This window comes from Planococcus citri, chromosome 5 (genome assembly GCF_950023065.1).
Source record: "Planococcus citri chromosome 5, ihPlaCitr1.1, whole genome shotgun sequence".
NCBI lineage: Eukaryota > Metazoa > Arthropoda > Insecta > Hemiptera > Pseudococcidae > Planococcus > Planococcus citri.
In genome coordinates this window covers 71,741,006-71,768,236 of record NC_088681.1, presented here as the reverse complement: position 1 = coordinate 71,768,236, position 27,231 = coordinate 71,741,006, and the positions used below count along the sequence as shown (strand labels likewise).

Genomic DNA, 27,231 nt, shown 5'->3' with positions numbered 1-27,231 from the left:
CGGAGCTCTTTTTGTTTGGTTTGCGTCTTGGATGGCTCGTGCTCGTGCTCGTATGCACGAATGACCAATACCTGTTATCTGTTGGCTGTTGCTGTTATCTACTATGTAGTCATAGTCGTAGTCGTAGTCGTAGTGTGGTATGCAGGTTCTCTTTTGTACGGAGAATATACTCGTAATGCAGTAATGCCTGGTGCAAGTCTGATAAAGGCGATGACTAATCCACAATCGTGTGTAATGTGTATTGCGAGTACCTACTACCTACCTATTGTCAATTGTGTAAAGGGAAGGTGATGATTTCGCCTTATCGGCGCGCGCGGCACGTCCGATAACAATACGTACGTAGTACGTACGTATTTTCAAATTTTATCTATACTCGTATTTTACGCCCGCGTGAATTTTCTGTTATCAATTTACGGTGTTGAAAATTGAATAATACAGGGTAATCAAGAACGAGGGGTTTTGGTGCGTTTTGCTATCTTGATAAGCCGAAATGAGAAAAAAAATTGGCCGAGTCAAAATTTAAAAACTGCACCATTATTTTACTAACGAATAAGCTTACTCGAAGAAAAAAAAAGACACGGTAATTTGTAAAACGAATTTTCATTTAATCAAGTAAACATACGTATGTAAATAATCTTAGGTAAATTGTAGGCGTACAGTCGTACACGTAAGTAGGTAAGGTATTAGTTAAGGTATACAAATCCGTTATCAGATACACTAGTCTAGTACAGGGTGCGCAAAAATATCGAGTACCGAGTACCCCGAACAAAGTTTTTTTTATTAAAAATATGTAATTATAGGTTGGCAACGACGTGAACGCCGAACGAATTGGTGGAATGTTATCGCTCAGTCCAACAACCAATCACGCGCTATCTGATCATTATTATACCGATACTCGTAGGCTTAAAATAATTCACCGTCACCAGCCGAACCCGAAACGTTTGGCAAAATACTTTTTCGAGGGTACTCGATGGGCTATTTCTGCGCACCCTGTAGACAATGTAAGGTATGGTAATTGCTAATTGGTATGGTACATGTACATACGTACCTATTTAGATATATGTATTTTGTAGTACCTACGTGTTTTATTACGCTCTTGTTTTTAAAGTTTTTTAAAAGAAATTTCACATTCGCGCGTATCCGCGATTGCAATCACTTACGTAAGATGTTTTCCCCATCATTTCCACCTACAGATTTATAAGAATACCTTTGGTTTGCTTTGCAGCCTGTACAAAACGAAAAAAAAACAAAAAAAAATGCATAACCCACGCGTATGTAGGAAGGTTGTATTTTTAATTTTTTTTTTTTAATTTTTTAATTTTTTCAAAAACAATTTTGCTTTTTTAAAATTTAAATAAGGTAGGTACATTATAAAATTAAAAGTCGTTTATACACGCGGTTGACACGCTGCTCGTGGTTGCAGTAAACACGAAAATTGGTTCTAGAATTTTTTGTCGTGTTGTTGCTGTTGTTGTTGTTGTTGGGGATTTTGGTTGGTTTTGGTAGATTGGGTGATGGATGCGAGTGCTGGCAGTTGGATCGCGTATCGGGTGTCTCGAGCGTCTCTTTCCGAATGAACAGGATGCAACTGCAACTGCAACTGCAATTGCGATTGCGAGTGCGACGAGTCGCTGTCGCCGACCGTGTCGTCGTCGTTGTCGTTGTTGTCGTAGCCGAAAACGTCGTCATCGTTATCGCTGTTTTCGTCGTTGGCGGCGGCGGCGGCGGCGGCAGCCATCGTCTCTTCTAGCGTGTTGTACGACGACGACGATCGTTTACCCAGACCGAAGGAATATTTCGCACTCCTTTTCTCATCTTGTACCGTATCTTCGTAGTCGAATTCGTCTCGTTGATCGGCGAGCGCCGCCGGTGTCGCTAAGTAGCTGCCGCCGTATCTCTTGCCCAGACCGAACGAATATACTTTGTCTTTCTTTCCCAAACCGAACGAATATTTCCCTGCGGAGGAGAAAAAAGAAAAACAAAATGCATAAATGTTGTTGATACGAGTACGTAAACGTATAGCATACTGGTTTTCCCACTGTACAAAAACGTGGGTAAGTAGCAAGTACTAAGTAGGTAGTAGGTACTTGATGCGTAAACGTTAGCTATCGGACATGGATACGCTATTCGGTATTCGGTATTCGGTATGGTAACCAAAGGTGCAAGTTTTTTTGCTAAAAATTCGCAAGTACTCGTAAATACAGATCGTCGCATCGCGTCGGTGCAACCGCAAATATTACGAGTACATAGAATGTGGCATGGCATAGGTATTAGGTATACGCCTACGCACGCACCTACGAGTAATTAAAATAATACAGGGTGCCGGTGCCCAGAAATATCGTGAACCCCTAATAAAGTTTTCTGCTAAATATTTCGGTTGGTAACAGTGAATGATACGAGTACGAGTAATAATGATAGCACGTGATTGGTTGTTAGACTGAGATGATAACTAAACATTTCCACCAATCATACGTATCTATTTAACCGTTCACGTTACCAACCTACGCGTATACGAGTATTTTTAATGAAAAACTTTCTTAGGGGTATTCGATATTTCTAGGCACCCTGTAGGTGTATGGTAGGTAGAGGTACTACTATGTAGTGTCGTACCTTGTCTTTTACCCAAACCAAAATTGTACTGGCCCAATCGTTTTCCCAATCCGAACGAATAGTGTGGAGCGATAGCGGCGGCTGAGGATTTCTTGCCCAAACCGAAATTATAGTTGGCTGGCGATGATAATCTTTTGCCCAGGCCGAAATTGTAATTTTTCGCCCTTTTTTGCGCAGCGGCGGCGGCGGCGGCGGCGGCGGCGACTGAAGAATACAAATCGTTTTCGTCGTCGTCTTCGTAGTGCTTGAACGGTGCGTTACCGTTACCGTTGTCGTTTTCGTATCGTTTGCCCAAGCCGAACGAGTACATATTTTTACCCTCGGCTCGTTTGCCCAGCCCGAAATTGTAAACCGGTAGTCGTTTGTATTCGCTGACGTAACTGTAAGCGCGCTTTCCCAAACCGAAATTATACAGTCTTTTCTCTTCGTCGCCGAACAACTGCTCGCTGGCGCCCATTGCGGCGGCTGCTGCATTCGCCAGTATCAGCAATACGAATTCGCGCAGCATTCTGAAACAAAAAGTACCGTACCAAATGATTAGCGTTAGCGTTAGCGTTAGCGTTGATTAAACGTTAGAAGGCTATTGGGCATGTGTATGCGGGATGTGGGATGTGGGATGTGGGGTAAGGGCTGGAGGGTAGGCTACTTATTTTTGCGAGAGAATAATATGTCGAATGTCGATACTCGATGTACGACTGTACGTCTACGTATGTGTATGTGTATACTGTATAGTGTATGTCCATGTACATACTACGTAGGTTTACTTGGGACGTATTCGGTATTACGTATAGGTACGTAATACATACGATATACATTACGAGTACAATACTCGTATGTCGGCGAAGCAGCTTTGTGCGGTGCTTATTTCAAGTACGAGTAGTACACTACACATCTACTTGAAGGGTTAAATTCCAAGTCGGCCTAAGTCCATTTTTTCCGTTTCGAGAAAAACACTTATTTGTGTTTTTCTCGCCCTTCCGCTTCAATAATAAATGATGTGATTATATGGTTGTGAAGCTTGATCTTTCTGCTTTAAAGTACCGTATTGGTATTTTTTTAATTTTGCGTATTTTCAGCTCCAGAGCGCGTCAAACAGTCAGAAAAAGTGGACTTAGGCCCATTTGGAATTATCTGATGTTAAAAATTTCGAAAAAGAGCTGAAAAACGCGTTTTTTCAAAAAAAAATTCACGAATCATTAATTTAATACATTTCTGAAACAATTTCATTCGAAGCACCTTCAAATTTCGTCTCTCGAAAATCGTTGAAAAACTTGAAAAAAAAAACCGACACAACCGCACTTGTATACAAATTCTTAAAAAATGTATGATTTAGGCCACTTTGGAATAATCAGCTGTTTTTTCGAGCCGGCAAAACAGCGCTCCTGAGCGAAAAAAGTAACGTCAGGTGTTGGGACAAGGTGATAAAGGTGTTAACCGACCTGTACCACCCGATGGCGCTGCTAACTCAAAAATGATAAAAATGGACTTAGGCCGACTTGGAATTCAACCCTTCACTTATACAAATAGGTACATATTTTGAGGTATCGTGTCGCGGTGTCGCGGTCGTGTCCATTATACGATAAGCGTGTAATGCGACACGTGTCGTGTCGTGTCGTAACGTAACGCAACATGGCGCGACGCAATGCGACCCATTTGTTGCGCGTCATTTTTCCAGTAGAAGCAGCAACAGCAACAGCAACAGCAGCAGTAGCAGTTATCGCGTACCTACGAGTATATTGTTTAATTTTAAAATAGCAATCAGAAAACAAGGTTAGAATAGGAAAACCGTCAAGTGTGCCAAACGACTAGCAGTCGAACTGGAAACCTACGAATAAAATAGCGTACCGCGTTGCGTTAATTTACGAATATACGCAAATAAGTAGCGCTGCTGCTGCCGCCACTGCCACCACCTATCAATCTCACCTACCACCTACTCGTTTTGCTTGCAAGTGGTAGGTGAAGGTATGCTAAATAGTACATGCGAGTACGAGTAGTTGTACATTTTCGTACCTAGTTGAATTTTTATGATTTTTTCGAGAATCGCTCAATTTTTTTCAACAAAAGAGAAACGTTTTTCCAACACGAATGACGGATGTCGTCGAAATCGAATCCCCAATCCCCAATCCCCAATCCCCAATCCCCTGCTACCTACTTCCTACTTGTACTTGCTGGAATTTGAAAAATTGGAATTTTACTTTTTCAAGAGACTAACTGCTAGTGTTGAACCCTCGGAGTTCGGTTTGCCTCACGTTGAGTTTTATTTTTATTCGCATTTTATACCTACTTATGTGTACAGTATGGGTAGGTAGGTAGGTAGGTAGGTAAGTACCTACTTGTATCATCAACTTTTCTCAATTGTGTATAGTACTCGTACTCGTACAACGTACGTACATGAGCGGTAGAGCGGTATGTTATGATGGGATTGAAAATTGTCTGGCAACCGAAGACGAAGCGAATAACGATAAACAATCGAAAGTTTAATACGAGTATACATATTTGCAATAATGTAAAAGCGAAAAAGCGACGAAGCGTGCATAAATGTAGTTGGCCGCAGCCCCAGCGGCCAAGGAAATTTGCCAGTAGTTATTTGTTTTTGAGTGCTTTTCGTTCTTTTTGGCGGTGTACGGTGTACGGTATACGATGTACGCTGTGAGGAGGGCGCGTGTGAAAACTTTGCAACTTCAATCACCAACATCATAGTGGGACGCCAAGTACTCGTTATAGACAAGATACTTATTCGCATCTTTCGCTCGTGCCTCTGCCATCCACCTCACCCCACCACACCTTCTTTTACTTACGTGAATAGCTGAATACACACGATCGTGGCTCGATTTGTTGTACATATGTACGTTGTGGATTCTGGATACTACAACATAGGTGCAGATACGAGTACTCGTATGTATGTACTGTATGTAGTAGGTACTGTACGTGTAGACTGTAGAGTGTAGATGGAGCAATGTTTGAATTCAGCTCCCTCGAAAACCACGCGCCACTACCCCACTAGGCATTTTTCAATTTTTCGCTGCTTTGGCTTTGGCTTTGGCCATGTTCGAAGGCATTGGTGGAAGACGAGGGAGAATACATTCGAAAAAAGGAGCCAATATTTGAACTGGACGGCCTTCCAACCAATTTATACGAGTTACGTACTCGTAGTATCCGACAGTTGATAATCGTACGCCGCTATACGAGTACGAGTATAGACTACGTTTAACCATTTTTGAATTTTGATCAAAATTTGTGGTTTTCGTAGCTTCTCTCTCCCCTTCCCCGGCCCCGTCAAAAATCGAAATGACTTTTTTAAATTTCTGGATTGGGGGAGGGGGCGACAACGGTGGCGAGCACCGGTGAGTGATGTTTTCGAGCAAAACCGGCCGATCCGTTATTCTTACTCGTATTTTTGAGAATGTTTACGCAAGTGAAGCCGCCGGCCAGCGAGCTGGATGCGGACGTATAGGGGTTGCGAGTGAAAATACACATACAGTACGAAATACGAAACCAAGGTAATGGTATAGCCGCCGCCGCCGCCACGCCGAGTGGAGAAACGGGCGCGGGTAAATCTTTTTTAAATTAACTGCAACTCGACCGATCGAATATAGAGTGAGAGTACCCACGCGTCTAAGTAATATGTATTACGAATATACGAGTACCGGAGTACGTATAGTCGTATAGTACCTATTGTACGTGTACGGATATCTACATAATAATATTGTATTAGCTGGCATACGCCACGCCACACCACCTCACCTCACCTCACCTACCTCCTCCCCACCTTATGCTATCGTCGTCGCTTTACCAGCCGCTGATCCGCCTCCTTATACGCTGACGTATTCGATATTTTTAATATAATTTTCATATTCTATAGAAATTTCATCGACGTTCTGTATAAAAAAAAAAAAGGACGCACAGGCAGAGGCTGAGGCAGAGGCTGAGGCGCGCACAAAAAGAGAAAAATAAAAGAAATGTTTATTTGTAAAAAAGCGTATTGAATTTTTTTGAGAGACAGCGAAATAGGGAAATACCCAACAACGCCCGCCTGCCCGCGTGTATACGCGGCAAAAAAGTAGCTATACTAAGGCGTTTCAGCGTTGAAATGATTTTCTCCCTTTTTTCTCTCTCTTTTTTTGGTTCGGTGGCGCGGCGGCCGCCGTTTGCAAAATACGAGACTTACTAGTACTCTTCCGAATAGGTAGCCTACAGAGTACGGAGCCATTGAGCGAAATAATTCAATTCTTCGTCGTGCGACTGTAACTGCTTTGTACAGTGTTGGCGCTTTTTTCCGTAGTACGTCTACGTCTACGTATTGCGTAATGTGGAAAATGGATGTGTTTGTCTTGCAAGTACCTACTACCCACATATGTAGATAAGATGTGTACTATGTAATGTACTAAGTAGGCAGGCAGGTACCTTACCTACAGGGTGCCCAGTAATATCGAGCACCCCAAGAAAGTTTTTCATTAAAAATACTCGTATACGCGTAGGTTGGCAACGTGAAATAGATGCGTATGATTGGTGGAATGTTATCTCTCCAGTCCAACAACCAATCATGTGCTATCATTATTACTCGTATCGTTCACTGTAACCAACCAAAGAAGTATTTTAGTACATAGAAAACTTTCTTAGGGGTGCTCGATATTTCTGGGCACCCTGTACGTATGTTCGGTAAGTAATAGGTATTAGGTATAGGTACTCGACACTCGTAGTCGTATATACTCGTAAGTGCTACTGCCTGTGCTTAATGTACTCGCATAGGTAAAATACGGCGTGGCGCGGCGCACACTCCTTACTCGAAAAAAATTACGTGTACTCTCGAATGAGTGCGGAGCGTGCAGCAAGATTTTTTCTCAAACTCGAACGCAAACCAAACTACCTACTCGTAGGTCGTAAATCGTGATTTCGCGAGTAGGTAGGTATTTGGTGAAAATTGAAGAAAATTTGGCAAAAATACTTTTAACACGGGGAAAATGACTGGAAATGACGAATTACTTTATCAGGGTGTCTACCAAAATTTAATATTTAAAAATCGCGACTTTTTTCTCTGTATCCCCTTTTTTCAACGAAAAAAACGGGGTTTCCAATAAAGTTCAAACTTTTTTGTGGGGGGGGGGGGGGGTGTTGACGAACTTTCAATACTTTCCATGTGACATTTAAAAAATGTATGAAATATATATATCACTTACATACTTTGTACCAAAGAAATCTTTCACTAGGCAACTTTAAAAGTTAATTAAATGGTATTTTTTAAATAGAAATTTCACTTTTTAAAAAGAAAAGAAAACAAGCCCGAGCAAAGCGAGGGCAACAGATTTTGAAAATTTGTGTTGTAAAAAGTAAAAAAACTATACTTTTTTTCATCACGGGCTCTTCTTTGGCGGGCCCTCCGGAATAAACACGCCCCGCCCGGGGCAAACTGCCCTTTTTGACGCCCTCTCGACAACCCTACTCCTCCAGCAATCTAACAATAATTTTCACAAAATTCCAATTTAGGTAGGTATTTCTGAAAATACGCATTAATGGCCCGAACGAAGCGAGGGCAAAAGCACTCGAAAGACAAAAATTCACAATCCCTGCTCAGAAGTGAAAAAAACATTTTTGATGTGAGAGATCAATTTTTCATACCCTCAAGACTCAACCTTTGGTTAAAGAAGGAAAAGTAATACTTATGCCCTAGTGAAGCGAGGGCGAAAAGCTTTTGAGATTTTGAATTTTTATGATCATTAAAAATACCAATTCAGCTGTAGCGCTACTTTTTTAAAAATTCAAATTCGGGACGATTTTCGCTACTTTTTGGTATTTTTGGTGAAAATCGCGACCTTTTCACGACTTTAGCAACCTATTTTCAAAATCCCGACTTAGCGACATAGCGACCTGGTAGGCGGCCTAGACACCAGCTGTATCATTTTCGGTTGTAATGCTTTTATACGTCTTACTCGTACGTAAGGTATGAGTACTCGTAATTACAATTGCATAATTGCGTTTGAAACAATGTTTCGACCTTATTTCACGCAATTCTCGCTGCTACTCGTACATTTTGCCAACAGTTGGCGAGGTGGAGGTTTAGACGGAAATTGTGTAAATTTTTGCACTTTTTGGAGTGCAAAATTCTAGTACATTTACCATGTATTTGTAACTTGGGAGAAGCACAGTTAAGTAGACTGTAAGCCAGTAGCGAGGGTGTGGGGTGTGGGCTATGATAGGAGTGCTGGTATTTTTTCATTTTTACTTTGAATAGGTGCACTTTGAAGCTCATCAATTGAATTAATACGCGAGTAAATAACGAAGGTACCTACTGGACTGGTACATAAGTAGATGAGCGTCGCGCATCTCGTGTGTTGATGTATCTGGTGTGGGATTTGAAAGATACAAGGAAGAATTGGAAAGAACGAGGCGCGGTGCTTTGTGAAGCGAGGTGTGGTAGGATGGCCGGTGGGTGCGGGTGCGGGTGCGGGCGCGGCAGTTTTGACGTTCGTTAATAGGGAAAACGCACAGATTTTGCGGTATTAAGTTTTACTTTAATGATATTAGATATTAGATACTTACGTAACAATAATTATAACGATAACGATATGATGGTTGGGGTAGCAGTGGCAAAGGCGAAGGCGAAGGTGAAAATGAAAGCAAGAGCGCGGCACCGATAGAGATAGCGATAGCGATGGCGATAATATAGCAAAAGCGACTAAAGCGCGATGTAATTTTAATTAGGACGAACACAAATTTAATTAATAGACCCTTAGTCGAAATGAAAGCAGATTGCGAGACAAACAAATGTACAGTACCTCTACCTACTAACACTGAGAATACAGAGATGAATGAAACAACATCTCGACCCTACACAAAATGACACAACGACGTAACTTTTGTCGCAGAGGTATGCTCGTGGGTATAAAGGTACGTAATACGTATCTGGTACTCGTATACGCTTTAAGCTCCATCATATTCACCATGTGCCCTTAAAGGCCGCATGTAAATGTACTCGTACTCATACTCATGGATTGTAACCTTAGGGAGGGTAGCTAGGGGTGTTACTGGGTATTTAGCATCCAGCATTCAGCACCCACTGTGAAGCTGAATAGAATAACACCTTGGTAGTGAGTTGACAAATTCACACAAATATCTACAGCGACACAGCAGCGCCGCAGCACCTCCACCTCCACCTACAATTGTTCTTCATTTACCAAGTATGCTTATGCGAAGAAAAGTTTTGATGAAATTTACAATCATCTGACCTCCAACCATCTGACCATCAAATAGGTATTAGGTGCCTAACAACGAGAGATCCGTACTCGACACTCGTATATTGTCCATCCTACGTATATATACACTTGGAAATTACATATACCGACTAGCGAAGTAAAAAAGTAGGGGTGGTACCTACTACCTAGTTAGCTACTATACCTATCATCAGTCATCAGTGCATACCTCTTCTCTGTGTTTCCTGTTTTCTGTCAGTATTTTTTCCCTCTTATTTTACTTACCTACTTATTCCATTTGAAAGAGTTGTATGGAGCATAGGCTGCAGGGCTGGAAGTTGGTGGTGATGGTGTGGCATGGCGTGGTGGTAAGTAGAGGCTAAACAATTTCATTTTAGCGAGAGTTTACGTCGTTTGCAGCTAATTTTTTAATTTCTTTTCGTTCGTAAGCAACAAAGTCTGCAAATAGGGTAAGACGATGACTAACAGTATATAGTATATACCTACCCTACATAGATATTACTACGCGGTTAGCAGGCTAAGGCTATACAGCACCACTACTGTAAACCCAAACCCACTCTGTTGTTGCTACAACTGCCTCTGCCCAAGGCTACCACACCGGCTCTGTAAGTGGTGAGAGCAACTGAACGTAGACTAGCAAGATTAGCGTTTAGTAATAATTAAGATTTAAGTCACGCTAAAGCTCGCATAAGGCTGCAAAATTGTTTTTTGCGGAAATACTCGTAGTAAGCGGTGCGGTGCTGTGCGGAGGTGATATACACAGCGCAAAATATACTACTGGTAATTGCGAATACCGCTTGCAAGGTAAGTGAGAAAAAAAATGTTAGAATGAAAACGACAAGAAAAGCGCAATGAGAATGGGCGGAGATGAGGGATGTGGGATGCGGCTCGCAAACAGCATGGTGGGGCAGGTGGCGGCAAAGGCAATGGCAACAGCACCAGCACAGGCAAGGTGAAATGCAAAGTGCAAATGATTTCAGTCGTAAAGCCCGTGATATTACAAACATTTAATTTACGACGAGTATATTATCAGAGTGAGACTGGTTATCACGTTTGAAAGAAGCTATTTTTTTACGACTAAACTATAAGCTTTAATTTCCCTCATGAATTGTGTGTTAGCCCGTTAGATCTAAAATGCTACCATACTTCTTCTCACTCTGGGCCGTAGGTATGTACTCGTATACCTATCTATACGTGTAAGTATTACGAGTAGGTACATACTAACTAGGGTCAACAAGAACACAGCGATGCCAAAATAATTGAATCCAATACCGGGATCCGCAATTTCACATTTGTTGTCGCTGCACTGGCTTCTTTGTTGGTTTCTCCATAGCTCAACAACCTGTCCATGCAGTGTCCATTTTACATACCCTGAATTTCGAGTTGCCACAGTTATGGCACATCTTATATTGTAAACATACTTGTGGGGACTTACGAGGGTTTCAGGGCTGTGTAGTGTAGTGTACAATGTACCTCAAAATTCAGATCAGGTGTAACTATACAGAGCAAGTAAATGTAGGTTAGGACTAAAGATGAGTATCCACCCTTCTCACACCTAACAAATTGTACACAAATACTCATTACCACCCAAAAAACTCAAAAAAGCAAAAGAGCAATTTAGTATACGAGTACCATTAGGATAAATCAGGTGAAATGGCATCAAACTTGCTTACAATTATGCAAATAGCTGAATACATATCGCACCTTGGGAGTAATAGGGTTACATCTAAAAAAGTAATTGATTTTGACATTTTTGAAACAACCTCCCTCAACCAAAAGTAACACTTTTGAGTTGGGTACATTATGTAGATCTTGTGAAAAACGCAAATGGCCTAACTCAAAATCCCAACAACATTGCAAGTTGTTTGGAGTTATACGTTATATAGTGGAGTGGCAAATGGAAAAAAAACTGCATTTGATGAAAGAAGCGTGAATTTTGGTATGATGAATTTTTGAACCAAAATGAAGTTTTTAAGACCGGGAGCCACTCGAGCTCCACCCTCCTTCGAGGGCGGTGGGGCTTACAATTTTTAAAATTTTCCTGTGGATAGAGTTTCAATTAGAAATTCAATATTATGGTGTCTGCTGTTAGATATTGATCAGCACTTTCTATTTTCACCCTTGAAACCATTGTCCCCTCTCTCCCCCTTGCGTAGGGCTCAGCCCCCCAAATTGTGGATCTGGAAGACATTGAGACTCGGAAATGTAATTTTGTGAAAATATACTAAGTAAAGTGTACAAATAATTATGGTGGTTCATTTTTTGGCTCCCTCCCCCCCTCTGCCCCCTGTGGCACCTCAAAACTTGAAAAACGCGCAAAATTGCCACTTTAATGCCAAAACATGGTGGAAACGGTGAGCTAAATGCTAATTCTTCTTGAAACTGGTAAGAAATATTTATTGAAAGCAGTACGTAACGCGAAAAATGATGACTCCCCTCTTTACGCGCCCCCATCAACCCCTAATTGCAAAAAATACCCTACTGGTCAAAATTCCATCAGAATTGAAATATTACGCCAGTTACTGTTCAATATTGATCGATATGTTCCGCTAATAGTGTCGAAATCATCGCATACCTCCGGACCTCCCACCCCCTTATGGGGGCAGACCCCTAAAATGTGGAGTCGATGAAAAACCCACTTATGGAACTGAAATTCTGTAAATATGTACTTATTGTACTTCTCTGGTCATGGAAATATACATAATGTTCCATTTCATCGATTACATTCCTCACCCCGCCCCCGCCCCTGTAACGTTCCTCTGAAGCGCGACACAATGTAGGAGATGGAAAATTCAAAAATTGGTTTCGCATGGACCAACAACCCAAACCTTCATTCACTTTATTGGACACAGGTTCGCTTGTTTTCATCTCACAATGATCACAAACATACCGTTGGAAAGCTGATGAAATACTCTATCCATCAAGTGTACAACGACTTCTGTAACTGTTCCATGGAGCGTATTACCAAGCAGGCGGGGTTACTTTTTGATGAAATTTTGTATAATGGTATATAAAGGGGGAGGGGCGGGGGCGGGGTGAGGAATGTAATCGATGAAATGGAACATTATGTATATTTCCATGACCAGAGAAGTACATTTTCACAAAATTACATTTCCGAGTCTCAACGTCTTCCAGATCCACAATTTGGGGGGCTGAGCCCTACGCAAGGGGGAGAGAGGGGACAATGGTTTCAAGGGTGAAAATAGAAAGTGCTGATCAATATCTAACAGCAGACACCATAATATTGAATTTCCAATTGAAACTCTATCCACAGGAAAATTTTAAAAATTGTAAGCTCCACCCCCCTCGAAGGAGGGGGAGCTCGAGTGGCTCCCGGTCTTAAAAACTTCATTTTGGTTCAAAAATTCATCATACCAAAATTCACGCTTCTTTCATCAAATGCAGTTTTCTCCTGTATTTCAGCTGTTTGCCACTCCACTAATAAGGGCACATCTCAAAAAAACTCCACCTTTTTTGAGCAAATTTCTCGCGTACAAAGTGTTAACAAACAGTTTTGATTGTTTTGAATGTTGGTCAGTTAGAAATACCTAGTCACGAAGAGTGTGTTTTTTATTGGTTTGTACCAAATGGAAAAATTTTTTTAAATTCGATTACTTTTCAGAAAAATGAATTTGCACATTATTAATGAAATTTTAGTTTTTGAGAAAAACTCGAAAACTAAGCATTCTAGAAAAAAACTAACAACATTATGTCGATTGAAAATTCAATTCTCTACAACTTTGTTTACATGAAAATTTTTTTGGACTCTTCCTTTTGCCTCCACATCAACATTAATGAAAGGTTATACCTCAAAATGTTTTCCAAACATTGAAATATTTCCACCTCAAGAATATATTTTTCAAAGTGTTCTTATGCTAAATGAAGGTAAGATACCAGATCTTTAAAATGAGGTGCTATTTATTCCTCACAATTAATTATAAGTTGATAAAAATGATGAATCAAGTTTTTAGAAAAAAGAAAATCACTCTCCTGTAAAATTTCACTTTTTTGAATGTAACCTTATTACTCCCAAGGTTTGAAATAAGGTAAAAATAGATGACAAAAGTCATCGATTCATTCTGCGTGATTGTAATCAGAGTGTAAAGTGTGTGTACCTTATTTATGTATGGTATGGCGGAAATTTTTTTTTTTGTTTTACACAATATCACCATCCGGGTTCCCCAAAAGTTGTTACCTCGGGTGAAAAAATCACACCGTGAAATTTTCAGCCACTTTGGTGAAAAATAAGTGGCGCAGGTGAGCCCCGTAATTTTATAAAATACCTGTGAAAAAAGATATCGAACGCAGGTTAAGGTATATCAGACAAAATCTTTAAAATCGTGGCGGGGAGGCGTAGTGTACAAATATGGCTAAAAAAAAGTCAATGTATGGAATTTCAACACATTCGACGACTTAATTTGATGGTTTGTTGAGAAAAACTCAAATTTTTTCAAGTTTTTTTGTCATAAAATATAGATTTTTTGGGAAAATTGAGGACTCGACTAAAAAAATGAAAGAAATCCAGATTGTACAGGATGAAATTTCCCACCTATAACATAGGTAGCTGTAGACATAATGCAAATACTAGTCAGCTGTACCTATATGTACTACCTAAGCATACTGCAAAGTAGTGCAAGGTGTACTGTAGCTGTACTCTCAAGAATAGGAGTAGGTACTCTTGCATGTGACGTGATAACCCATACTATTACTTGATTGGAAACACGCATCGGATGAAAAAACTAATAAATGTCGAAGCGGAATAAAGCTGTTTATCTGCGTGCAAGGAGACACCTACGGATAATTGAGATGATAGAAATGTTGTCTGGCTAAGTGTGGTGTAAAAATCCAAATTTTCTCCGTACAAATTTAATACCACATTGTCAATAAATTACCCTCAGTAGTAATAACAAGCTCTCTCGCATTTGCAGTCACCAAAATTCTCCCCACTCTCCACTCCTCACTCGCCAGTATTGTCCGTCACTCCAGGGTGTCTACCAGGTCGCTATAGCGCTAAAAGTCGCGAAAAGTCGCTATTTTGAAATTAGGTCGCTAAAGTCGCTAAAAGGTCGCGATTTTCGCCAAAAATACCAAAAAGTCGCTATAAATTGTCCATACTTCAAATTTTTCTACTATTTTTCGTTGTTTTGAGTTTTTTTTATGTATTTTTATTTACGTACCTACTGATTTTGTTAATTACTTTTAATTTTTTTACCGAAGTAATTCTTATTAATACCTAACGTTTTTTTCATTGAATTAATAAAATGAAGTTTTCAATTTTTTTTCTTCATAAATTTTTTTCGTGTTACATGGGACCTATCGAAAAATCCCATTTTTTTTTCGTTGAAAAATTGGGGATGGAAACTGTTTGAAAAACATTTTTTCGTTGGAAAAATTGGGGGGGGGCTAGGTACTTACCTGAAAAAAAGTCACTAAAAAAAAGTCGCGAAAAGTCGCTATTTTTGAAAATTAAATTTTGGTAGACACCCTGCACTCCTTGGCGATGGCGTGGTGCAGCGGCAGCTTAACAAAATGCCACCGACACGTCACTTCTGTTGCGCAAAATTTATTATCCCCTAACTATATTTTCCCTTTATTTTCTTTTTTTTTCAGTTCTACTTGTTTTGTTTTTCATACATCGCCGTTCCTCGTTCATTTTCTTTTTCTTTTCTTTTCTTTTTTTTTTTAGTCAATTGTTTGTTTACCCTACTTTTGTTATTTTTTTCTTATTTCTTCGATTTTACTCGTCGTTCTTATTATATACCACTGTTTTTTTCTGTAACATCTAACAGTTTTCATTTGGCTTTTTGTACATTTTGATCACATTATTTGTTGCACAAACAAACTCCTGGAAGTTGGCATAGCCTAGAGTATGATGAGATGTATCCAGTATGTGCCATCGATGCAAGTACATACACATACACGTACCAAAGTATCGGTTTAGATAGCTACTTTAACAACCGCTAATTAGGAGGAACATACTATTACCTACACCCTACACCATCCATAAGAGATGTATGTACTCTCAAGCTCTAAATGTGTAGTTCCAACAAAACAGGGAGGTGTTTATTGAGAAACGCTCATTTTTCATTATTTTATTCCTACATGATGGTATCGAGCAACTACATACCTAGGTATCGACTATATACTACAATACATATAGTATATAGTACATAAGCATAGGCCCACTACCTACACTTAGTACCTACACTATTGCATTAGGCATCCCTATCAATTTATACAAATCTCTCGCCATTGACCACTTCCTTGTGAGATCAACCAGTCGCTGAAAATCATACTCGTATCTGTTGGGAGAAGTATATACATAGTCGCGATGACAACCTGTTTAGTTGTTTAAAAACTCGCGTTTTTAGTACCTAATTTGTCATTAATACTCCTCGTATTGTCTTAACGCTCGACTGTCGTTCAAACCAGCTTTTTTGTTGTTCGAGTATATACGAGACGAGTATATCCCTAAAAGTAGTACCTACTCGCAGCCCTAGACCCGCATTAGCTTCGTCTTTTATTTTCTATTTTTTGTTAATCAAGGAGACTGTTTTATCAGCAATAGTGGACAGCCATTCTTCATTCTATGCCCCGAATGTTTTTTCAGCCAATCATGGTCGAGCATTCTTCATTTTACACCTTAAGTTCGCTACACTACACTATGTACTCGTAAGTAATGCCTCATTTATATGTACCTCTGCTAATACGTCTCTCCCTATTTTATGTACTTTTTTCCTTCCCACTATCGAGGTAAAATCTCAGAATGCGCAGCGTAGGGTGAAATTTCTCTTTATTTTTTCATCGGCCCCACTCCCCTTTTTAGCCAAATTTTTGTAAAAAATGATGGCTATTGCCTATTGGCCTATTACGGTAGGCCCAACTTTGGATAAAAAGGTTCCCGGTGTGTCAGTTTTTATATACCTATTTAAGTATTGTATATTATTTATAAGTACATGTTCTAATTGATGAAATCAACTCAAACTTAGGGAATGGTTTTTTTTTAGGACCTAGAATTGACCCCCCCCCCCCCCGCGGTTTGAAGGGTCAAAGTTGAAAATTACAGAAAGGTCATTTTTTTGGAGGGGGATAATATTGCCCCAAATGAACGAAAAGGGTCCGAAATCATACCACTGGTTAGTAACTCCTCCATTGTGATCAACATATCCAAATTTCAGCTTCTTAGATCATTCCCACCCCATTTAAGGTGGGAAAACCACAGTTGACCCCTTCATCCCTAAAATTGACCTAGGGGGTCCAAATTTTCAGCATACAATCGGAGGGTGCCCCATTAGTATTTATTAGTAGTTCGAGCGAAGCGCAGAACACGAAAAAAAGACACCCGCAGGAGGTAACTGAGCGAAGCCCAATGGGGTGCGGGGGGACGAAAGTGCCCCCGAACACGGGCGAGCACAGAAGCGAAGCGAGGGTGCGAGTAGTTCAAGAGCCCTCGATGTTTCTGGCACAAAAATTTTTGCTCTTACGTAGCGGCAGACTGCTACGACTTTTTTTTCATATTATTTTTTTAACCCGCCGCTTTTCCCTGTCCACAGCTTGGTTTTGGAAAATACACCGCTTATTATGACAATGCTCGCCATTCTACGTAGTAGTAGGTAGGTAGGTAGGTAGGTAGTTGTTACCTACTCGTTTTTGATATAGCAGTTTTTCACCTGTCATTTTTTGTAAACTTGACCAGATGAGAGGGGCACACGTAAAAATAGAAACAGAAGAGTAATTTGCGCCATCATAAATTACGCGTTTCGTGTGTCTTTTAATAACTCGTATCAATTTACATTTTTAATCGCGTCCCGTTCGCACTCGGTCGGTAGCGGTAGCAAATACTCATTAATTAAGGCTACAATTTCGGTGGTCCAAACGGGCGTTTCATTTGTACTCGTATGCTCTACCTGTTCTGTTCAGACTTTTCTTTTTTCAGCCCAGGCGGTTTATTTTATCGTTTGTTTTTTTGTGTTTTGCCTTTCTTGTAAATTGAGCGTGATAATTTTAAATTCAACGATGCGACATTACCATCGAATCCTGTATAGTACCTATTACTACGAGTACATGTGCGAATACATAGTACATATGTACCTATTACCTAGGCTATGTCTATACGCGTTTTATGTGGTTGATTATCACCAGAGATGGAACGATTACCGATTATAGTCGATTATAATCGGTCGATTAAAATAATCGGACAGCATCGATTAATCGGCCGATTAATCGAATCTTGGCGCTACCTATATTGTACTAATATTTCAGGCTTTTTCATTGGTCAATGGTCAAGTTGCAATGGGCCAAGGTACCGATCGTTCCGCATGACGTCATGTTTTGCTATGCGTTTGGCCGTCGATTAATCGATTATTTCCGATTATTTTGAAGAAAATCATCGATGTAGCATCGATTATAATCGATTCCATCTCTGATTATCACTTACTCGTATCAGCAAGATAACTATCCCGGGAAAAAAAGTTTGATAAACTTGTATAGAATTCTATAAAAATTGCATAAAATTTTATAGAATTTCATCAAAATTGAATTAGCTTTTTATAAAGGTGTATCAAATATGATACAATTGTATGCGGTTTTATACATTCCTATACATTTTCATAAAAAGAAAAATGATTGCTTCGATAAAATTGCATAAAATTTTACAGAATTTATCAAAATTGAATTAGCTTTTTATAAAGGGGTTATCAAATGTATATAATTGTATACAGTTTTATACGTTCATATTATAGATTTTGTTAAAAAGAAGAGTTGGTAATTGCTTCGATGAAATTGTATAAATTTTTTTTCAGTAGAATGGATATTTTGCATAAATTTTATAAACGTTTATAAAATTGTTTAAAACTGTATACATTTGTATAGAATTGGATTCAGCTGTACAAAATTTGATAAAATTGATCAAATATGGTGTTAGTTTTTTAATTTTTTTTTAAATCAAAATTTATGTAGTTTTATCAAATATACAATATCGTATACATTTTTATATAAGTTTATCAAAAAATGATACGAGTATAACTGTATCAAATGAAATGGTATAGTTAGTATTCTTCTCGTCTAATTATTCCACCTAAAGTGTGTGAGTAGTGATGACCTGGGAGGTACGAGCGTGGGACTTAATTTTTGATAAAAAGTGGATGCTTTGGAAGCCCACAATCTACAAAATGTATTATTCATCAAATGATCTCGCATTAATTCTCGAATAATTTTGATTCAAAGTTAAATTTGTCTTCATAGCAATTACATATGTTTTACAAAAAAATACCCAATCATTTTTTATACAAAATTTTGTCTTTATCAAACTGTATAAAATGTTATATTAAGTATTGTATAAAATTTTATACAGTTGTATACAGTTTGATAGAGAAAAATTTTGTATAAAAAATAATCGGGTATTTCTTAAAAAATTTTATAAAACTTTTTTTCCCGGGTAACTACAAAATAAGATATAGACGACATTTATCACCTTTCCAGACCTAGGAGTATACGTACCTTACCTACCTATGTCCTACATACAGGGTGCCCCTAAAAAAGTTTTCTTCTAAAATACTTTGGTTGATCACAGCGAATGATACGCGTAATAATGATAGCACATGATTGGTTGTTGGACTGGAGAGATAACATTCCAATCTATTTCACGTTGCCAACCTCTATTTTTAATGATGAAAAACTTTTTTTGGGGTACTCGATATTTCTGGGCACCCTGTATGTGTGCAATGTGCAATGTGTACTTGGTACCTGACTACGTGGCTGGCAAGTCCAGGTAGTACGGGTAAGTATACTCGTGACTTGATGTTTGTTTCGACACGTGTACTGACATACCTATTCGTATTCGTATTCGTATTCGTACGCTGCGTTGTGCTGGCTAGATGTAAATAATGAATATGTACATACATATAGCCTACGAGTACAGGCTAGGCGCTAGCACTAGGCACTAGGCACTAGGCAGGCAATGAGTTGCGGTATGGGTGGATGATAGACATTCGCGGTGGAAATCCACAGTCTCAATAGAATCAATTAACGAGGGCGGAAGAGTTGACGAGAGGCGATTCGGGGCGGGGACGGGGACGGGGACGCGGCGCGTGTGAATCGCGTAACATAACACGTATTTCGCATCATATCATATTAGCGCGATCAAACAAATTCAAATTGAATGCGATGCGAACTATGAAAACGAATATATGTACGAGTATGTACATCTACAATCTACACGCGTATACTCGTACACAATTACACATATGGGCTTGGAATTTGCAGACAGGGTGAGCACCGCCGCCGCCGACTGCCAACTGTTTAAATAAGGAAACGTTAAAATTAATTATTAATTATAAATTATAATCTTGGAACGCGAACGCGACAACTAGGTACTACGATACCTACACATACACAACAGCTACCGCTACCGCTACCGCTACCGGCGCTACCACGCAGGACAACAGGCGACAGGGCCCGAGGTGTGGTACTCGTATGTGGTGTGCGGCTGTTGCTTTTACACACATCACAACAATAAGCACTAAGCAGTAAGGTACTCGTAGTTCCTCTTCCTATACCTAACCACCAGGTTAGTAGCTGTAGCTACCTACTACCTAGTACCTACCAAATGCACTTCCACCATGCGCGAATCTGTAAATGTATATTATAGGTACCTGCTTACTTGTTTACACCTTGTAACGAGTATATAGATAAGTACGAGTTCCGAGGTTTGTGACTCATTTTTCTGCGTACTAATAAAGCATCTCAGCATCTGGTGTCTAGCCCCGTTATTGCATTATTACTCGTATTATTGTCATCATCGTCGCATATTTGGTGAGCAGGGCGAAGCTAAATAAAAATTGAAGGAGAATCCCAAAAATACATCGCTAGCCAGAAAGAAGTAGAAAAACACGTACATAAGCAAGTTGGTTGGAACTTGGTAGGCGAAGATAGTATGTCTATGTACTCCTAGTTATAGGCATTATGGGTGCCTGGGTGGGCCTGGGTGGGTCTGGGTCTGGGTCTGGGTCTGGATAGTTGTGTGCGAGTAGCGAATACCTAATATTTTCATTGTGGCGGCGCTGCGCCGCGCTGCAGTGTGGCAAATGAATAAACGTTTTTACAAGTTTTTAGTGTCATTTGAAAAATCTATGACAATATGTCGATCATTAAAACGGTGGCAATGGCGCTGGCGGAGATGATGCAGTAAACGGCAACGTTTTACGAGCGCTATTATATAGCTCTCGCGGGCATTTCAGCTTCCAGCTTCTGCTGTGTGTACAGTACACCCTAATAGCCGTGCTGTGCTGTGCTGTGCTGTGCTGCTCGCCATGTCTGAGATTTTATTTTAGCCGAATACGCGTACGCGTACCAGTCTAGGCTATATTCTAATCCTGCTCGTATCTCGCGTACCTACATTCTATTTTCATTCATTTTCACCTCTTCAAAATACGAGTAATATGTAGTTGTAGGTACCCGAGAGTTGAAGTAAATGCGTGGTTCAGAGTTTTTCACGTTGGGTTACTGTTACTGATCGGTTGGTGTGGTCTTTTCCGTGCTGTACATTGTACATACTCGTAGTACATACGAGTATACATTATGTATTATCAAAAATTGAAAACAGTCAAAAAGGAAACGACTATACCTAAGTACCTAGCTAGTGCTACCTACATACTCGTATTTGTGGTCCAATGCCCTGCAATGCCCAATGGAGATTGTTAGCGCTTCGTATTTTTCCTATACTCTTTCTTTTGATCAATATTGTTTTTTACTCGCAGTCACAGACCGCCCCGCGCCACTGCCTGCTGATGGGGATTGGGGGGGGGGGTAGAAAAACAAAGCACGTTTCCTGTTTTCATGCGGCGGCCGTTCGGCGTTCATACTTGTACAATCTGTCAACGCATCATTCGTGACGGATTTGTTTTCTGCATCAATCAACTATAGAAGGCGGACGCGGACGCGGACCGACCAAGTGACTGAACTGCCGGATGAGGCCGGGTGGATTCGAGTTGCGAATGATCGTCAGTGATACAAGGTTGGCAGGATGTGTGTGTGTGTGTGTGTTTTTGCGTATTTTTTTGCTATAAAATGTGTATTTGAGCGTGAGTACAAGACGTACTCATACTCGTACTCGTGTCTAACCACGTTGCACGTATACGTTCGTAATGCTGGTGTATTATTACGGAGTATGTATATGGTTGTGATGTTTTTTACACTGTGCTGCCAACAACTGCGAGCTGTGACTACCACCACCCTGCCACACTGTAGGGTAAGAAAGAATGCGTAAAATTTAAAGGCACTGGTATGTCTCTGTCATTATGTCTAGTTGTCTTAAGTATTCCATCGTGAGCTGCGATGCGATATGGTTTTGACGTTCGTTCGTGTTCGTATTCGTATTGGTAAATTGTACTGTCATTTGTTTACAATAAATATAGCAGCAACAACACTGCCACTGCCACTGCCTCTACCATTAGTATTTTGTACTCGTATGTGGAGTAGGTAGCGAGTAAGTCTGAGTATGTGGTTGGCTACGCTATGTCACGTCATGTCATGTATGTCTACGAGAGTACAATACGAGTACATACGAGTAGATGTAGGAAACAAATAAGTAACGAACGCGGCGAAATAATTATCTACTGTCGAGGTTAGCGCGTTATTTGCACGCTTACGCCGCCTTATATTTGTACCATCTATACGAGTGAGTACTTCGCTTGTACCTTATTCGATGTGTGCGCTGCTGCGCTTTTCTTTTTAGCATGTACATACAAATTGTGGTGATGCGCCGCAATCTGTATTTATGGCGAATCGTATGAGCGGAGTAGACGTTTGCTCGTTGATTAGCGCTCTAATTACTCGTAGGTGACTAGATGGGTACTGGGTACTGGGTACGCGCTACGCTAACGTAGAGTCGCATCTGCAATCTGCATACGCCGTAGGTAGCATAGCATAGCATAGCATAGCAGTTAGTTATAAGGTACAGTGTACACTGTACAGTATGTACTCGTAGCTGCTAGGTAAGTAGTAAGTACCTAAGTAGGTAGCCCGTAGCTGGCTGCCGAAGCGCGTGACTTTTGTAAATGTTTATTTACTCGACGACGACGACGACGACGACGGGCTTTTGTTTATCTTACACGTACACGCGTTAAGTATGGAATCAAGTTGGTGTACTGGCAATTGGCATAATACGTAAACGTATACGCCACGTCATCCCATACGGTATAAGCCGTAGGTCTAGGTACGTGTTACTCGATACTCGCTGCCATTCTCGATAGTTGGGCTAGACTGACTGACTGACTCGACACGATAGCGATACGACAAATCGCGCTTAATTGTTTGTTTCACGGCATCTGGCCATCAGCCTAGTGCGATCGACTCGTAGTCGTAGACTTTAGAAATTTCTAAAATCGGTTTTCGTACCCAATTTTTCAAGTCAAATTTGCCAAATTTTTCGTAGCTCCTCGCTTGTTGACACGTTTCCCCTGGTTAGTCAGTTAGTGGTTAAGCGTACCACGCCACGCCACGCTCTTTTTACGTATTACGGTATTAGCTAGCTAATAGGTACGGGTACGCGTATATTTATTTTATTTATGGCAACTGTCGATGTCGGTGTCGCTACATTTATTTTCAATAACTCTGCTTTTACAGTAGGGTAGCCTCTTACGAGTATTTTTATTGCAATTGCAAATATTTTAGCATTTCGCGCTTCTTCGCTCGCTTTGTTTTTACTTTTCGTTTCAAAAATGAGTCAATTAACGCTACGCTACGCCACGCCACGCCGCGACCAGGTGGCGGGTATCTGCACTGCACGCTTCATTTTTCAAGCCTGCGAGCTTATTCCGATCAACTTTTTTTTAAGGTATCTCAATCTTACGTGTAGTGTACTTCTACCAGCTACCTACTACCTGTAGACCTCTTACCATACCTATTGAACGTTTCAACTATACCCAATGTTTATTCAGCAATCATCATTCGTCGTTCGTCGTTCAAGTTTTGTTTTCTCTTTTTGTTTCAGATGGGTACGAGACACGGGTACTATACACTACACGTACTACGTACTCGTATACAGATGGTCGCTCGTGTCAAAATCTACATCCAGCCCAAACGAATCTTGTGATCTTGCAAGTGGCAACTGCTGCGTGGTGTCTAGCGAATAGCGATAGCGTAAGTAATAAGTACATTAGTACACGTATACGTAGATCATATACGAGTAATATAAGTAGGCCTAGGTAGGCACAGGCAACTAAGTACTCGTATGGGACATGGGTGTATGACTGTATGACTGTATGTCTATGTATGGTAGATGTGTGAACATAGGAAACAGCAGCAGCGCGTCGCAGCAAATCTTGATATTCGAGCAGGTTGGAAGGAAAGAGGGGAGAGAGGGAGAGAGATGTTTATGATATTGATGAGAAGATGAAGATGCGACGATCGAGAAGACGTAAGAAAAGCCATTTTTCAAGCAAGACTTAGCGCGTCGGCGGCGATGGCGCGGCGTCGAGCTATAAAAAACGATTTTCACGACCGCTTTATAAAATATACGTATAAGAAGAAGAAGAAGAAGAAGATATCTGATGTATATAGTATATATAGTTAGTCTACTCTACGTGGTATTGTAGCCTATTCTATAGTACATGGGTACGCCGATATAGCATGACGTGGTGTGGTGTGGTGTGGTGTGGTGTGGTAAGGTTTTGGTTTGGTTTCGTTTGGTTTGGTTTGCTATGGTGTAGTATGGTATAAGAAGTATAATATAATAAATATACGACACGAGTAAATAAAATAGAAAGAGAAAGAGAAAGAGTAAAGATGCGGTGGTGGCGGCGGCGGCAGCTGCAGCAGCTACTAGTAATAGTCGAAGAGTTGGTTATGAAAAGCCTTTAAACCGATTTTAATCTGACGTAAGATGTTTTTACGCGAAACGAGGAAAAACAATATTTATTCGTATTAAAGATAAATAACTAGGCAGTATCTAAGTACGACGGTGGCGGTGGCGCGGCCGCCGCTTGATATGGCGAAATTTCAAGTGTGCGTAAGCGGCTTTTTCAAGCGATCGTTTTTCTGTTTTCACTTTTCAAAAGAAGCCGATGCCGATGCCGAAGTAAAAGAAAGGGAAGAAGCGCACAGCTACGGAGAGCGAGGGCGAAGTATAAAACAGAAGCACTCGTCGTCGTCGTCGTTCACCATTCACCATTCACCCTACGTACGCGTATTAATACGCGTTACTTTCGAATCATTAAATTTTTGTCGAACAAAGCGAAGGACGGGAAGGCGGCGAAAGCGAAAGCGAAAACGAAAGCGAAAGCAAAAGTGAAATCGAAATACAGGAAGGCGGCAAAGGCAAAGGCAAAGCCGTAGTGGTGTATACTGTATAGCTTATGGTCGCGTTGTGCATGCCATGAGGCCACAGCGCCACACTCGAGCTAATACTTATTACCTAATACCTACCGATCACCTACATACCCGCGTAATATCGTAATTCTTTTGTTGGACGACTGGTCGAGCAGAGCAGAGCAGAGCAGAGCCGAGTCGAGTCGCTCGCTGTTGGCGCGTGCAAAGGATGGTCAAAATATAGTCGTAAGACGAGTGGCGTGGCGGCGTCGCGTCGCCCCTTACTAACCTCTACCTACAATGACCGTATTTTTCAACTCGTATATGATATGTGCTATGCCTATACAATGTACGTAGGTATAAGCACTAAATAATACGAGTATAGGTTGTATACCTACCTACCTACCTACTACTACATCGTACATAATAGGTATACCAAATCGCCATTCGCCAATTCGCCGTATGCGATACTGGCACTCGAAGGCTGAAATAGACCCGTACCTCTACCTCGGCGTAATCCGCATTCCCTATACGTACTCGTGTAGGTATTGTTTAGAAATACTCGTAGCTGGTATTGACGCTGTAGTGCCCTTCCTTGCAATAACGCCGTACGCCGTACGCCGTACGCTATGCCATGCCATGCCATGCCATAAACTAGGCGAGAGTGCGCGAGCGGAGCGGAGCGAAACGGAAAAATTCGGTACGATAATTGGTTGCGGATTTTGTTGCCGTACGTGGACATTTTACGAGTAGATATAAGCTAGGCAGTAGGCACCGAGAAGAGAAAAACACGGTGTTGCGATACTCGTATTCGTGGAAGAAAATAAAGGCGAAGAAAAGAGCAGTATAAAAAGGCTCGCTAGCAAACCGGCGAACAAAGGATGAAGCTGATAAACGACAGCGCAGCGGTGCCACGAGTAGGTAATAGGTAGTAGGTAGTTGGGTACATTACATACTCGTACATATTGTACTACCTCATATAGCTAGACGCTAGAGCTACAGGTGCGCTATCCCTGCACAATACGACGTGGCGCGGGCGGCGAGTCGACGACGCGATGATGCGTGCAAATACGTACATACATGAAAAAAAGTAAGTATAAAGCGAACCGATATACGGAGCTGCTAACTGCTACGAAGTACAGTTGCCGCAATTCATGCGAAAGTATTAGCTATGAAATGGTAGTATACCCTATACACTGGACAGTGGACAGGGTGCAGAAAATGAAGTCGACGTAATATTTTGTAGATACGTGTACCGTACGTGTGCTCGTACAGCGCGGCGCACACTGTACGTAGACGTACTCGTACCACTATACACGCACACAGCACACAGGACACAGGACGATATAGACAATGACATACACGATGTTCTCGCGGTATGAGTAGTTGAGTACATCCGTACGAGTGAGTATACTGAGCACCGTCCTGTACCTCTACCTACTCACCCATCTGTTGATTGAATCGGTGAGAACAGAAAGGGGCTAAGTCACATTTTCGCATGTTTCAGGAATAACAAAAAACTGATTAATTCAAAAATCAAAAATCAAAAAATTTGGTAAACGTTCTTAAGGTCATTGAAAGAGAATCTCAAGACACAATTTTTAGCGCAGTTTCGAAAAAAAATATTCACGTGCGCCGACGCTGTTACTGCGTAAACAAATGGGACTTGGACCCTTTCTGCACTCAATCGCCAAAATTTCTTTGAAAATTATTGCTCGGGCACGAGTAGGGCTTGATTCTACATCTAATTGTAAATACATCACTTAGACTGCTATCTCGTTTAAATTGACCAAAATCTTTTTGCCCGAGTTGTTAATTTTTTCATCTTTTTTCAGTACAGCTACAGAGATGAACTTGGATTTCAAAAAAGGCTCTTCTCGAAAATGTCAGTTATTTTTCAACGAATTCGAAAGATTTAACAAAAAAGTCATCAACGCGGACTCGGCTCTTTTCTGCTCCCAAATACCACTTTCCTGGCAGTTTTGCGGAAATCTAACATCACCAGTCTATCCGCCGTACTTTAAACCCCCCCCCCCCCAATATCCGTGAAAAAAATTCCGAAATTGCGACTCGGTCCCTTTCTGTTCTCACCGATTCAATTTTTTTT

The 27,231-nt window shown here is 40.7% G+C and overlaps 2 protein-coding genes across 3 annotated transcripts in view; one reads left to right on the top strand and one right to left on the bottom strand.

The window, feature by feature from the left end:
• Positions 1-27,231, top strand: part of LOC135848917 (uncharacterized) — a 112,540-nt gene that overhangs the window by 72,652 nt on the left and 12,657 nt on the right. For both annotated transcript variants that reach the window (XM_065369014.1, XM_065369013.1), the window contains one exon: positions 23,809-23,957. The gene's annotated coding sequence lies outside the window, so the exon portion shown is untranslated. The remainder of the gene's footprint in view (positions 1-23,808; positions 23,958-27,231) is intronic.
• AstA (allatostatin A) overlaps positions 585-27,231 on the bottom strand; it is a 44,373-nt gene continuing 17,726 nt past the window's right edge. The window contains exons 2-3 of the mRNA XM_065369006.1: positions 2,611-3,119; positions 585-1,956 (exon numbers count right to left, since the gene is read on the bottom strand). Coding sequence (XP_065225078.1) covers positions 1,442-1,956; positions 2,611-3,118 — 1,023 coding nt within the window. The 5' untranslated portion in view covers position 3,119 and the 3' untranslated portion in view covers positions 585-1,441. The remainder of the gene's footprint in view (positions 1,957-2,610; positions 3,120-27,231) is intronic.